General features: G+C 38.1%; 1 protein-coding gene across 1 annotated transcript; it reads right to left on the reverse strand.

Moving 5' to 3' along the window:
- Nucleotides 1-48: 48 nt before the first annotated feature.
- LOC131335240 (auxin response factor 2B) lies at nt 49-6,278 on the reverse strand. Its single transcript, XM_058370506.1, has 14 exons — nt 5,733-6,278; nt 5,523-5,638; nt 4,877-4,972; nt 4,720-4,770; nt 4,492-4,647; nt 4,286-4,370; nt 3,116-3,206; nt 2,860-3,024; nt 2,420-2,539; nt 2,192-2,267; nt 1,941-2,112; nt 969-1,846; nt 670-860; nt 49-524 (listed from the first exon to the last, which is right to left on the reverse strand). Exons 1-14 carry the CDS (start codon nt 5,857-5,859, stop codon nt 347-349), a joined length of 2,502 nt encoding a protein of 833 aa, XP_058226489.1. The 5' UTR covers nt 5,860-6,278; the 3' UTR covers nt 49-346.
- Between the last annotated feature and the right edge of the window lie 9,308 nt (nt 6,279-15,586).

The following is a 15,586-nucleotide window of genomic DNA, read 5'->3' on the forward strand; positions in this document are numbered from 1 at the left end:
ACATGGGCTAAGTACAAAACACCTAACGTGTGAATTTCATAACATCTATAAGACCAAGAACAACATATTGCATTGATTTCTGCAACAATTCAGACCAACAAACTTAATTACATGCAGAAGTTGTAGGCTCTGTACAAAGACTGGAAAGGTTTAGAAATGCAAGACAACGACTGCCTCACTAAAAATAGGCATACCTTCCTATACTCTCTAATAATGAGATGACATACGACGACTTTAGTTCCAAACCATGTCCAAAATTGCACTTATCTATTTTTAGCTAGAGATTGTCTGCCAAAATGCTCAAGGGACGCAACTCAGCAGAACCATCTCGGTAATTAAGGCGGACCTAACATTTCTCAGGACTAGAAACCGAAGAAGGCTGCAGATTTTTCATTTCTTTTTCGTCCATGCCTTCGCCGACTAATGAATTTTCTTCACTCCTTGAATTCAGAGTCTTTGGGTTCATCCGCTGGACCTCTTCCCTCGTATAGATAAAGATCTTGCGAACCATGCCACAGAACTCCCTGTTTCAGAGAAAAGTAGCGAACCAGTCAATAACTACATGAACGACAAGCAAGGATGTATCTGAATGACTCAAATATGAAGGAAGATGAGAATAACAATCAAGCCATTTTCTTGTAGATAGAAAGGGTAAACAAGAGTCCTTACGCCCATGGATCATCCCCAACAAGCATCATATCACCCTCATCATCAGTATATACGACCATCCAATTCTTGTTCCGAGACTTCAATTCACCATTACAATCGAACAAGCGATCCAATTCAGCAATCAGTTCCTCGTAGTTGTTGAACTTGGTAAGGTCCACAGACCTACCAAGGGCAATCCCCTGCTTATGAACCTGAAATCAAACACCATTTATCCAAGCAAATTCATTGACAACTTCAAGGATAGGTAAGTGGGCATCTAAAGTAATGACTACCCAGTGAGCAGACAGATAAGCACGAACCTTGGTACAACTCCTAGTTGAACCACCATGGACTTTCCCCTGGCCATCCTTGATAATCGCTTGATACGGTTGGGTTGCTTTCTCCTGCTCACTGATGGGAATTGGGTGGTCTGGCCCTTTTGTGCACTTCATTTGTTCAGAACTTTGATCTGATTCAGTAGCTCGGGGCTGCTGAGAGTTTGGGCTAAGATTGGCAATATTATTTAACATAGCTGGCCCCACTATAACAGGATTAGGGTTAAGATGTATGCCAAAGAGCTTGCAATTTCCATCATTAGGCTTCACAGCATCATGCTGTTGTACCAGAACAGGTCTAGGCATCTGAAGATAGGATGGGAGCGGTGGAGGCATTAACCAATTTCCATGAGGATACTCAGATTTTTGACCATTAAGCATGGCGTACTCACCAAAACCACCATATCTTGTATCACGGGATTGATATGGTATAGTACTGCCTTGCACGGGTGCTTTCATGGTAGATTCTAAGTTGAGTGAGAGGCCTGAAGGCATTACGGACCAATTTGTTGCTGAAAAACTGAACTTTCCCTCCTGATGTGGTAAATTGAGTTTCATAGAGTTGATAGAAGCTGGAGATTGGTCAACTGAAGTTGTACAAAACTCATGGGAGTTAGATTGGGTCCCAAAACCAGACAGTAGATCTGTGAATGTTGATTCAGGCCACTTTTCTGATCCATATCCATGTGAAGCAGAAACTAAGACTTTATCATCATCCATTGGAGATGGCCATACGACTTGCTTTTCAGTAGAATCTGATTCGTTGCTCTCTGCCAAGGTGCCTCTCAAGGTCGACAATTCTTGACCTTGCAAGACCCTTGTATATCCACTGGATTGCAAAGGGTTTATGACCTTAGATGAACCTAATTAAAAACAAAAACAGCCCAAGATACATAATCCTTATTTTCCCTCTAGAAAGTGTACTTGTGAAAGCACCAAATTAGGTTGGGGCCATACCTTCCCTTGTAAGAACAGAGGAATCTGGAGAAGAAGGCACCAAATTTGATCGAGGCCTCTTTAGTCTGGGCACTGGAAGGGGATTGAGGGCAGGTGGAGTCAAGGCAGGTTCTATTTTCCAAGGCGACACTCTCTCTGGACGGGGTATGTTAGAAGTTTCATCCCACCGTACCTTCAAACCCAAGAAACATAAATAAAGCTTTATAGCCTTCTAAATAACATCAACTAATTTACCGAAAAGAAAGTACTACCTTTAGGCACCTCCATTTAGATTCTGGCCACCTTTTGGTATCATAATCTTCAATACCGACAATGGTTCCAGTAAACCTTCAAAGCAGTAAATCAAATGACTGAATGTGATGTACAAAAGAACACCAAATCCCAGTTCACACATGAAAAAAAATCCAAAACTTCCTATTGTTCAGAACATAACAAGGGAACTGTATCAATCTATGATTAAATAACAAAAAGCACTGTACCTTTGTTCTGGAGCTTCTTCACCTTCAAATCGCATTTTGAACCTCATCCCTATAGAATGATTATTCTTGACAGACTCCATGTATTGACTATATGGAACAATAAACTCAGCAGGACTCGTCCTGTAATAAAAATTTGAGTAGCTTTAGATAATTACACGAAATGCAGGTGTTCCCACATTCGTTATCATTCACTTGTTTTGCAGGTGATCTGAGTAATTAAATTGTCTTCTTCCATAAAACTAAGGATTGACCTAAACGGCAGATCTCTCAATACAAACATATAAAGATGTTATCACAGTCCAAAACCCACGTTACTTGATACACAATGCATTGTTAAGATCTTCTTCATCCTCAGCCAAAACTCATATCATGAACCATCCACCTAGTTTTCCTTCAACAAATGCATTGTTGCTATAAACAGAAGCACATAAAAGACTAACCTTGGCTTGTAATAGACTGAGAAAATTGTTCCTGTTGTGTACGCATGCCAAGCTGTTGCAAGGACTCCAAGATGCATGCTTTGGCTGGATATGACGGATGATGGGATATTACCCTGCTGCCTCATTGCACGTCTTACTCCAACTCGAAGCTCCCCATTCTCGCCTCTGAAAGTCCGAGTTACAGTCCTTTCACATGTCAACAAAGAGTAGCAAGAACAAGAAGCGAAAGGCATGAAGACAATGGAATACTACCAACCTTAGAAATATAAAAGCATCGCCAGCAACAAGCCTTTTAGAGCTTACAAAGACACTCCAACCACTTTGAAGCAGGTGCCTGCGTGGTTGACCTGGCATCCCAAAATCATGTAAATCAAACTGCAGGCACTAAAATCCAAAGTAGACCAAAAAAAAAAAACACCCGAAGGTAATGCAAATTATGTCTTAATACATCACCAATTTCTTGAAGGAGAAAAAAAGTACATCACCAAATAAGAGTAAACATAGAGCTGTCTACCCGGGTAGGATATAACTATGCAGAAACCACCACTCAGTCAATAGTTATGGTAAAAAGAATTTAAGTCAGCACTTCTCAATTGTGATGCTGCATTTGAAGGCAGTCATAACACTGACAAAATGCTACCAGCAGTCAATCTGGCTCAGACTGCAATATTAAGTGCAACTCTACAAACTCCCAATCCATCTGATAACCACGAAAGCCTATAACAACATAATACACTGCCTAAACTCGTACCAATACACAGAGTAAACTCGATGAATTGTAGCCATATTCTTTACTAGGACACCATTTCTGGTCCCCAATTGTTCCGACATGAACTTCACTCACACCGGGGACAAGCAGTACACAATATTTACGTCCCCAAAGTCGAGGGCTGTGAAGTCTGTTTGGTACTTTCATTGGCATACAAATCCCTCTAACAAAAGAGGACCTTCATTAGTAGATGACTGCAATACATTATACGTCTCAATGTGAAAAAGAGGATATTGAGTACTGTTGGAGCAATGGTCCTCATCAATCACAACACACCACATGTTATTTTGTTCCCTAACTTACCAACACAAAAGTTGTGGGTCCCGGAGTATTTACCGATCACAACAAAGTTGGAGTGACACGTGGCTTTGCTCCAAGAGCAATGAATAGTTTTTCCTCAATGTGGTTTAAGTGTTCCAATAAGGATATAGTAATACACTAAACAATATCTCAGCAATTATCCTCAAAGATATACCAGATACACCATTCCTATCCATGAAAATAGTCAAATGTTGTCCAAGACTGTGTCCATATATCATTGACATTGACATCGCCCCTCATATCAAGATGTGCAACAAAACATTATCCTCTCGCATAAAATGCGGTTGAACTGTTCCAATAAGTATATAATATGTTAAACAATATCTCAGTAATTACCCCGAAAGATATGCCTGAAACGCCATTCACTCCCATGCAGATCCTTAGCCACTAACTCCTGAGTAGGAGGCTGGCGTGACATGTCCTGTAAAATAGCAAACAAATTTGAGAATCTAATTTCCACAAAACAAGTGAATGTGACGGGACAAGTATTTTTTTTAACACAGAGAATGTGAATTGACAAGTTTAGAGTGCTGAACCCTAACTAGCTGGGGAAGGCATTCATCAGCATGCCGTCTTAGCACCGAAAATCCACCATGAGTGCTGGTATCTGAGGCAGTTAGGGTCTTACAGAAGGAATGAACATGAAACCGCGACTGTGGAGATGGCACGGGTTCCTTCTCTGTGTCACACTCATCTTCCTGCCATTAACAACTTTGCACAGTTAGGTTACAATTCCATGTCTATGTTAACACAATCGAAGCAAAACTTACTTTTAGGGGAAGCAGAGTCACTTGCGCAAACACTTCGTCCGTGTCTTCAGCCTACACAAATGAGGGGGGGGGGGAATCAGAAAAGAACTTCCAGTGTACTTAGAACCAGATATAAGTCCAAAATGCTCATGATAAATGTGGTATTCATGGATATGACCTTCAATTGGACGTTGATCACACGGCAAAGGATCTTCGATGGTAGATTATACACCGGCATCTCTTGATCCGACACCTGATTAGTAGATGCCTCTACCTAATCAAACACCAACACAAGCCATCATTCTTAAGATCCAATTTTAACCAAACCCATGTACAGAAATAGCAACAAAATCTGTAAACCCTTCTTAATTAAACGGACCAACCACGTTGTTAATCATGTAAGGAAATAAATTTTCTCTTACTGCTTCAATTCATTACAGAACTCTCAAGACAAACTACACACGCATACATACAACATATATATTCCATCCGTCCCAATTTGTTTCTCCAATTTCGACAAACATGCAGCTTACAAAATCGTCTGTATCTTACAATTTATAATATTTATAATGTTCCGTACAGTTTTGAAATTTCTGTCCAATAGAACTAAGTTAGATTTGTCAAACAAGATCCATATCGCATATAAAAAGCATTATCAGTCGAATAATACATCCAATCTTTTGGGAGGTCCGAAATAGTGAAATTATACAAACAAATTGGTACAGAGGGAGTACACAAATATCTACATATTTTGCGACAATTTCAAAGCAAAAAAAATTTGTAAAAAACCGGAGAAATTGCGAGAAATTATCAGGAATCTAGACCTGCTCGATGTGCCCTTGGGGAAAATAGAACACGCGCTCGTTCTCGCGAGGCACGGTCACGAGCGGACCAGCGCACGCGTGCCAGAGCTCCGTGTAGAGCGCGGTTTCTGGATCCACTGCATCAAACAGCACAAGTAAAAAAAAAAAAAAAAGCAAAACCACAGCCACGTCAGAAAACTCGCCGGAATACGGGAAAATCGCCGGAATTACCTTTCCCGGCGCCGGAGGCCTCGGGAGCGGCCATGGAAGCTCTGACGCCGTCGCTCTGGTCGCAGTACGCAGAAGAGAAGCTCTCCCCCCGCGCGTTGCCTCTGAACGACACCTCTGAAGAAGCCATTCAGCGCAGATCTCTCATCCGTATCCCCCAAAACAAACTGATTCTCAACAAACACAATGAAAAACCCCAACTCCAACAAACAAAAAAAAAGAAAAAGAAAACTTTCTCTCTCTACCTTTACAACTCAATTCGTAACAAACTCGCTTTGATCCAACGAGTGCCTCCTCTCTCTCTCTATGTCTCCACACTTTTCTCTCTCTAAACCGCAGCAGAAGTGAGTAGTATATGAGACACAAAACAATCTCTCTCTCTCTCTTTATCCTTCTGTTTCTCTCTAGAAGTGATTGGGATTGGGTGTGGGTGTGGGCAAGCAGACAGAAAACAAATTGTACCCGAGTCCTTTCTGCGTCGACTGGTGAGGAGAGAGAGAGAGAGAGAGAGGAGAGAGAGACCCTTCGGCTTCGGTTAACCAGAGTGGGGTCAAAAAGGGTCGAAACAGCTTTGGCGATTACTCCTACTAGTATTCAACCAGGGTTAAATTGTAACCCGAGTTAGCGACCTGCTATTGGCGGTGATTGAGCAGCTTTTTACCGGCAAGAGGGGGTGGACGAGGCAACAGGCCACGGAAAAAGCGACAGTGTTGTGTTGGGGACATTAATAAAGCGGGAGAGGTAGGAACGGCTGTTTGATTTCCGTTGACGTTGGAATTTTGGAAGCAATAACTCTAGCTACTCTACGTTAAATCACTACACCATGCACAACATTTTTTATGGGGTTCATTTTGAGTTTCACAAAAAATAAAAAAAATATCCATAATCTAATGGGTGTCGGTAAGTATTATTTTTAGATTTATAAGAGCGAAAATGCTCCACTACGCAGTTTCGGACAGACCAATCCAAAAATAATATTTACCGATATCCGTTAAAACTGATTTTTTACAGAGCCTCATAAGACATTATTTTAAAATTTTTGGATATTTTTTTGTATTTTTGTGAAATTCTAAATGGACTCTAAAAAAATGTAGTGGTTTGGCGTAGTGTATGTAGCATCTATCTATAGGGTGTAGTACTTTTTAAGATTATCATGGATGATGAATTTATGATAAGATTCTAATAAATATTGTTGTAATAAAAGTGTTCTTCCATGAAGTTACATTTTTCACTCACGCACTTTGAGGTTATTGGGGGTTATACCCGATCGCTACCTTAAGGATTCCAGAATAAGTCAAGGTATCCGCAAGTTGGCCCAAACTTTGGTCACACTTTGGGCCCATTGGGGGTTATGCACGCAGCACGGTTGTTATTTTCAGGGCCCCGAAATTAGTTGAGATGCGCGTAAACTGACCAGGATATATATATTGAATTTGTACAATAACATGAAGAATAGATATTTAAATGAAAATAATTTTAAAATTTGTGTTAAGAATTTAAAAGGCAATTCTAGATTTAATTTTTGAATTTTGAATTCTCTAATTCTCTAGTGGTCCATTTTGACAGAATGAATACAAAAATTGACTTCCAAACACACAGGAGGAAAAACTTTACGACGCATGCATGATTGAATACAAAAATTGACTTCCAAACACACAGGATGAAAATTTTTACAACGCATGCATGATTCAGGCGGCCAAACATCCCCACAATGCCTCTAGTTTGATTCTTCTCTTTCATTCATTCTCAATACTCAATCTACGTTCTCAAAATAAATAAAAACGATCGCATAATTTTATGATTCAATTGGCAAATATTAAAAAGAATTCCAACATATGGAAGACAATATTAATTTTACCAATATAAGTTGTAAAAATACTACCACTCCTACTATATATGTTTGATCAAAATATTACTAAAAACGTAATAATATGATTTTCCCTAAATTATTGGCCGGGCAAGTATTGAATTCTTCAAAATGATATTGGGCGGGTGAACATGTGTGAATTTTACTTTTTTTAGATAGAAACTTAATTATAACAAAAATTCAAGACATGAAAAGGTGACCGCCCGGACTCATCTGCGCGCTCCGTCTTTCCTTGGTTCTATATCATCAAGCTCGCAAATTTAAGTACAGTAGTTTGGAATATTACCGTTTACGTTCACGCACGCGTATGAGATTACGACGGTTTAGGGGTTGACGGCGTTTGTCAAAAGCGTTAGCACAAAGTTGTTCGTGTTTTTTTAATAAATAAAATAGGGGAGTGGGGTGGCTTTTGTCGTGCTATTAACGGGCAGAGACGGATGGATGTGAAGTGGTGACTGGTGAGGCGTGGGGTGGGGAGGTGGGGGGTAGGTTAACGCAACCCCATATACAGTTTGGGCGCAAGTTAACTAAACCATGGTTACTTTTTATCAATGTGGAGGTTTATTTATCCTTATTTATTTCGTGCGCCTTATCTAAACGAGCCCTGCTATCACTACTAACCGAAATGTTAGGAAATCGTACCGACGGACGCGTCGGGTCGTATCTGGCTACCGGACGTTGGATCCGAACCGTCTAAAAAAAATTTTTTTAAAAAATGAGGGGTCTTACGAAGGAATCAACGGCATCCGATGTATGTATATACACGAAAAATAGGATGTTTAGATCAAGCACCCTACACACATCAGATGCCGTTGATTCCCACGTAGGTCACCTCGGTTTTTTATTTTATTTTTGGACGACTCGGATCGGTCGTCCGGTTGCTGGAGACGGCCCGGCACAGTTGTCGGTACAATTTTCCTACGTTTTTTATCAGTACCTATAGGTTTTCTGTGTCTAAACAGACTGGGGATTCCTGCAGTTCGGCCGGCACTGCAGGGCGTGTAGAGTGGCCGATCCAGTCGTTCATTTTAGCAACGACGGCTCGGGTTTAATCCGAACTCCTATTAATCCGAGTTGTCTATTGTTCGAATTAAAATCCGAGCCTTGTCCTACAGGATCCCCAGATCCTATCTAAACGGGTTAAACGACCTAAGAATTCGCACAATTACTCCATCAGTCCTAATTTACTTGTCCTTCGTTCTATTTTAATCGGATAGAAAATTAGTTATATTTTTAAATTAGTAATGCATTTTATCTTCAATATGAATCTTGTTTAATAAATCTCAATTTTTTTTCTATAATACAATATTTTTAAAATCACATAAAACATTATAAATTACAAAATATAATAAATTGAAAAGTGACACAAATTCCCAAAAGTGAAAATTAAATTAGGAACATTATAAATTACAAAATATAATAAATTGAAAAGTGGCACAAACTCCCAAAAGTGAAAATTAAATTAGGATGAAAGGAGTGCGATTTTTGAGACAAATTATTCTTCTCAGATACATCAACTAAAAAGTCTATTAAGTGGAAACAAGCTATAGACAAATTTTATAGGAGAAACTTAGACTAAGTTTGCTCTCTACGTGATCGATCAGGATTCGATTTTTGGGGTCAGGCCATAAAAATGTATCGTAATTTCTTGTGAATCTACTAATTGAAGTGTACGTAAGCTGAATGATGAATCGGATATTTTAGCCATCAAACCCCCAAAAAAATAAGGAAAAGCCTACAGACGCATTTATGTCTAGACGATGCTATGGTGTCCCCGGTCAATTTGGGGACACCGTAATTTTTGACATAACCGATCATTACAAGCATAACCAAGACCAGTGATATGTATAACCAAGGCCTTACAAAGACATAATCCTCAAAATCCCCAGAATTTTTGGAAATTTTTAGGGTTATGCTTTTGTAAGGTTTTGGTTATATATATCACTGGTTTTGGTTATGCTTGTAATAGTCGGTTATGCCAAAAATTATAGTGTCCCCAAATAGCGGGTGGACACCATAGCATTTCCCTTTATATCTGATTACACAAAATATACTGAGTACGTATTATGTAGGAGTATTTCTGTATACTACACTGTATTCTCTCCTCTTCTTCTTTTTTTTTACCTTTTAGAAAAATTTTAAAAAATATAATGTCACTCTCTATATCGTACTATTAGTAAAAGTTGACATAATTATTTTCGAAATCCATAAAAATTCAATCTGTGATTTCTGTTCTATAAGAAGTCGCGACGAATCTTCACTCATGTATTTTTCTTCGGTTTTTCTATTAAATGCAAATTTAGCATGATAATATTGTCCAACTTGGTTATAAATATATAAAGTCCAATATGGATGGGGGGCAAAAAAAAAAAACTGGTTCGATTACTTGATCTGTGAACCATGGTTTAGACAAAGGAACTATCATATAAACATGTAATTCTTTTATTTTGGAAGGTTGAATTTTCCTCGTTAAATAAATTATCGATGCAAATTCTATGATTTTTTATTTTTTATTTTGTCTTAGATTCTATCCTTGAGTAGAATTTACCAAATAACCAAACTTCACCAAACGAGTTTATTTTATTCCATTACCAGACGATGCTCGTGGACCTCGTGGTGTTAAATACACCTGTACTGTGTACTCGTAAACTTTATTAATGCATGTTTTTCCCGTTTAACCAAGAAAAAGAAAAATGGCGCCCATCGCCGTCATCTTTGACAATTTGAGAGGGGGGTGTGTTAAAATGTTAAAATGATTTTGAACACAACGACTTTAAAATTCTTTTCTTATTTTGATCTTTTCAGTGTGTAAATTTTGGAAGTGAGTTTTTCCCTTTCCAGATGATGGGTTTTGAAAGTAGTAGCAGTAGGAAATATCGAAATAAATGGAGTCACTTATTTGGATAATTGTCACCATTTTACATTAATAAGGAATGTCGCCCAAAAATATTACAATCGTTATGCTATGGCACGTTAATATTGTTAATATTAAGCTTTTTTCCCTGTCTAGTTAAAGGTAAGTAAAGCGCACACGATGTTTGAGATATCTAAAATGCCATTTTTTACTCTTCACTAGGGGAAAGGAAAAAAAAAAAAAAAGCTAAAAAAAATGGCTTTTAAATAAGTTTTTCATCTCTTGGTACATTAATTGAATTTTGAAGAAAATATCTATTAAGGCCTTATAAGGTGAAAATGGGCCCAATTGCATTCGGATTCAAACTCGAAATAAGCAAATAAACTAGTTAAAAGGTGCAAACTAAAAGGCCCTAAATCGACAGTGGAGTTTACTGAACTAAGGTAGACAATCAAATTTTGAAGGGTAGTTGTAGGTGAAAGAAATGAGAGAGAGTATTTTAATAGAGACAAAATAAGTGTGCCCGAAAGGTTAGTCTAATTGGCTGGTGGGTTTGCTTCCGATATAATCTACCATGATTTGATTATTCTGATTAGGCTGCAGTAAACAATCTTTTTGTGAATTTTTTAATCCCGATGGTGGATGATCTGTCTTCGACCGGACCAAAGAATGATTAATCGAGATCCGTGTAAGTTTGCTTGGACACTCGTGACCATCGTCATCGTGGGGGAAAAAAAAGAAGAGACAAAAGGAGTGTAGACCAAGGGAAGATTTATTCAACCATGCATAGAAGGAAAAATCCTCCCCAATTTAGAAGAGCACATCTAGTATCCCATGTGCCTATTGCTTTGGCTTTTTATACATGTAGCTTCGGCTTAATACAAAAACCAGATTTTTTCCGTTCCCTAAGCTTTTGGGTTGCAAATTTTTGTTAATCTTTTTTGGTGGTATGAGGGGGACGCGGGGGCTGCTGTCCCCAAGGGGATAGCAGCGTGCTGCTGTCCCAATTTTGGGGTCCACCCCGGTCTCGCTCCGATGATCTGAATCGTTCACTTTGTAGAGCTCGTCGAGTAAAACAACTATGCAAAAAATCAGCTTAATTGGATATCATTAAGTACCTGATCGGAGCCCATATAACTCTCAGTCCATGGGTTACAGTGGATTTGATCCAGTGTTTCGGATCCATTCTTTTTAAGATAAAAAGGTTCCGATCAGGTACTTAATGATATCCAATTAAGCTGATTTTTTGCATAGTTGTTCTACTCGACAAGCTCTACAAAATGAACGATTCAGATCATCGGAACGAGACCGGAGTGGACCCCAAAATGGGGTGCAGCAGCATGCTGTTGTCCCCGAGCCCCCCTCCCTCCGTATGAGGGTTGCTTGATTTTGGTAAACCCTTCTTTACCAATTTGGAACACTGTTGAAAGTCACCATTCAAATTTTAAAAAATGCGTAGTAGGGATAGATGTTCAGAGTCTTCAGACAAAGGTATGCCTAGAGTTGTCCATTGTCTGTAAAATTCACATGTATCGTGTGTGACCTATGCGAATTGAACGATTTCATGACACGCATATATCAAGACATTTTTTGTTTATGACATTGTTGTTCAATTTTATGATACACATCTTCTCTTAATCTACCTATTACTACCGATTGGAGCTAAACCTAACATGTCAAGAATGATCATTGAAGATTCAATCCTAAATTGACCAAAGACCAAGGTTTTTCCAACTACATATATTTGGTGGCATGCCATTCCCACCAAAAATATATAACAAAGAAAAATTAACAATGTGATAACATATTTGCATGCTAGCATGCCATTTATTCTCTAAAATCTGCTCTAATAGGACAACCAATTATACAAAAAGTCACAGTAAGATAAAGCGGTAAAAAGTAAAAAAAGCCAATTGCATGGGACAACCAATCCGACAAAAAGTTAACCATTTGATAAAGCGATAAAATAGTGACTAGAGTAAGACATCTCGCTACTTAAAAAAGATGAACATCGAAAGCTATTAGGGTAAAGTAAGGTAACTAATGTTGTTCGTCTCTGCCTCATAAAATTACTTTCTTTCACTAGAGGCTTCAATTTTCTAAGGTGAGATGACCTTACCAATCCCTCAAAAAGAGGCATTGATTCTATGGAAAGCTATTTTTGGGGCAAACATGGAAAAAGGGTGAGTTCATTTCACAGGGCAATCAATAATACTCCCTACCATGTGTTTTTTTGTACGTTGTAGAGTAGGTGATGTCTCTTTCCGATTACCAAACGTTTAACCCCACCTTCTTTTCTCCAAAGTCATGTGAGAATTATTTGTCAGCGAGAGTAAAAACGTCTTTGAAACACATCCCAATCTAGTAAAATCAAGAGAACGAGGATTGAAAGTATATGCACAAAACAAGAATCGAGAATAAAACCGCAAAACATTTTAAACGATTAAGAGACTGCGGTTTTTCTCCCCCTGCAAGAAGTCATATAATTGAGGTGATCAAGAGGTTTTGATACTTGTTGACCGGATATTCTTTTTTGTTTTTCTAATTGGCATTGACTAACATTATACTAGTAGGAGCAAAAAAAATCCAATAAAATCATCAATTGCAAGAAGATATGACATAGTATTTCATAGCTCAAGATGGTTTCACATTACCAAAAGATGGTTTCACATTTATATTTGACAAAAGTTCTTATTGCAATGATGAGGACAAAACAGCCAAAGTAGCATTCAAATTTCAGAGGAGTGTTACGTACACTACACATTTATACTACCAAATCCAAAAGTAACACTAACCGATATTCGTTGGAACTGATTTTTTACAGGGCCCCATATCATAAGGGAACACTTCGGTTGACGTGTATGACGGTGGTATTTTAGTTCTGTCTATATTTTAACCGAATGCTTTTAAATAAAAGTGTAGTACCAAGTATGAACTCATAATTGAAACAACCAGTTACATAAATATTCTTTGCAATATTTGTAGTTATCCCCTCATGTCGGTGCGTACGTATCATTCCACCGTGTTCTTTATACTCTCCACCATGTCCTCCCATCTTCTTTTGGTTTAAAAAAAAAAAAAAAATGGAAGATGCGATTTTAATTCTTCACTTTTATCATCCTTGATCACATATGTTTTTTAGGGAATTCTACTTTTCTCTAACGGCACTTTCTTTTTTTCACAAAACAAATTACCTAATAGAGACACAAAAGGGAGTGCTGTTAGAGAAAATGAGAGTGACAATCACTCCCTATTTTTTTATGAAATATCCACACACACAAAAAAAACCTAAAAGGTGACTTCTAGGTTTTTTTTTTTTTTTGGAAATAAAAAAAAAACTTGTGTGAACATCTTAATTTTCAATTTTTGTAATTTTGTCTTGGAAAATTCATAAAAATTATAATTTTGTACAAATTATACTCCAATTTTTTACATTTTCGATTTCTCTCATTGAGATGAATCACTAATATAAAATTTTGGAGCAAAACTAACAAACGCGAAAAAATTTGAATCAGGACAAAACAAAAAAATTATGAAATAGCCCAAAAACTTTTAGTTTAGCGAAAACGGGGCTGTATTTCGAGAAACTAATGTTTTCACTTCAATTGCGAAACTAATTTCCACGTTATAGGTGAATGAATTTAATTATAGAGCATGAACGCGGGGATGATTTTTTTGACCGTGTGGCTCGAGATTGAAGTCTGCGAAAAGAGAGAGGTGGGGGTCCCACGAGGGAGGGTGTCTCCAACGGAGCGGACACAAGTCCAAGACCCGTGGGGTCAAGCTTCCGCTGCTTCCTCCCCCATTGGCACTTTGGACAATCCCCTTCTTAATCTTTCTCGCCATGACCCCTAACCTGCAGACCAAATACATCTCTCTCTCTCTCCATATTAGTAGGAGTATTTATCTTTATGCCTACCTCCTAATCCCCTCACTTTATCTTTATGCCTACCTCCTAATCCCCTCACTTTCCCCTCTCTCTCTCTCCTTGGAGAAACTTTCCCCCCTCTCTCTCTCCTTGGAGAAATTTTTCAGTGCTGGATGGATACCACGTGGTGTCTGCTTGGCACATCTGAGCCGTCTGATACATTTTTGGACAGCTCGAATTTGGAGAGAGAAAGAGGAGGGGTGAAAGGAGAGTGAACTTTTTAATCTGAGCCGTCCAAAAGTGCATTGGACAGTTTAGGAGTGCCGAGCGGACACCACGTGGGATATACCCACCTAGCACCCAAAAATTTATTGACTTCTGTGATAAAGAATAATGCAGCAAACACATACGTTCAATCAGTGATTTGGACATAGCTATATATCTAGAGACTAGTATTAGCCCGTGCCTACAGCACTTCGCATTCTAGTTAGAAGGGGATGACAGTTGTGTGATTTAGGTGAAAACCATGGGTACTTAATCGGGAAGTGGAAGGATGCACTACAGTCTTTGAATCAAATGAATCTAAGCCGTTCCAGCAAATTTGTCCCCACACCCTTATGTTTTATAATAGAGATTCACATGAATCAGATGGCTATAAATATTGTATCTGAATCTGCATTTGGGCATCTATGTTTCAGTCACTTTCTATTGATAAATATTACGTGAGTCCGTTAGAATTTAAAATAAAATAAAATATGAAGATTCGAGATTACTATTATTGTTTAATTTTATTTGACTATTTTGCCCAATAAATCGGGCATGGGCTATCTGGTGTCCCAGCCTATTAGTCAGATGGCGATTACGTCACTTATTAAATTAGTATTGGCCACTTATCCCGGAATGGAATGGAATAGAAATTAAAGTAAAGGGAAAACATTGAGATCATGCTTCAAGAACATGATCTTAAAATGTTACTAACAAAATAGCAGTAGAATTTGACGAAAGAAAAAGTCTATAGATTTTGTTAAAAACAAAAACTTTAACTCAAAAATCAGAAGCATCAAATTGATACTTCTCATAATCAATTTTGAAAGGTCTCTGCAATAAAAATAAAATTCCAAACTACGACGAATAAATTAGCTAAACTTATGCCAAGCTAATTTGAACAGTATAAACTCTAGCAAACACGTTCTAACGTTTTTCTTCTGTTCTGCGATTCTAGTCTTTTATGAAAAATCTTCTCATTTTGTTGGATCAAAAAAAATAAA

Source organism: Rhododendron vialii, chromosome 8a (assembly GCF_030253575.1).
Source record: "Rhododendron vialii isolate Sample 1 chromosome 8a, ASM3025357v1".
Classification (NCBI taxonomy): domain Eukaryota; kingdom Viridiplantae; phylum Streptophyta; class Magnoliopsida; order Ericales; family Ericaceae; genus Rhododendron; species Rhododendron vialii.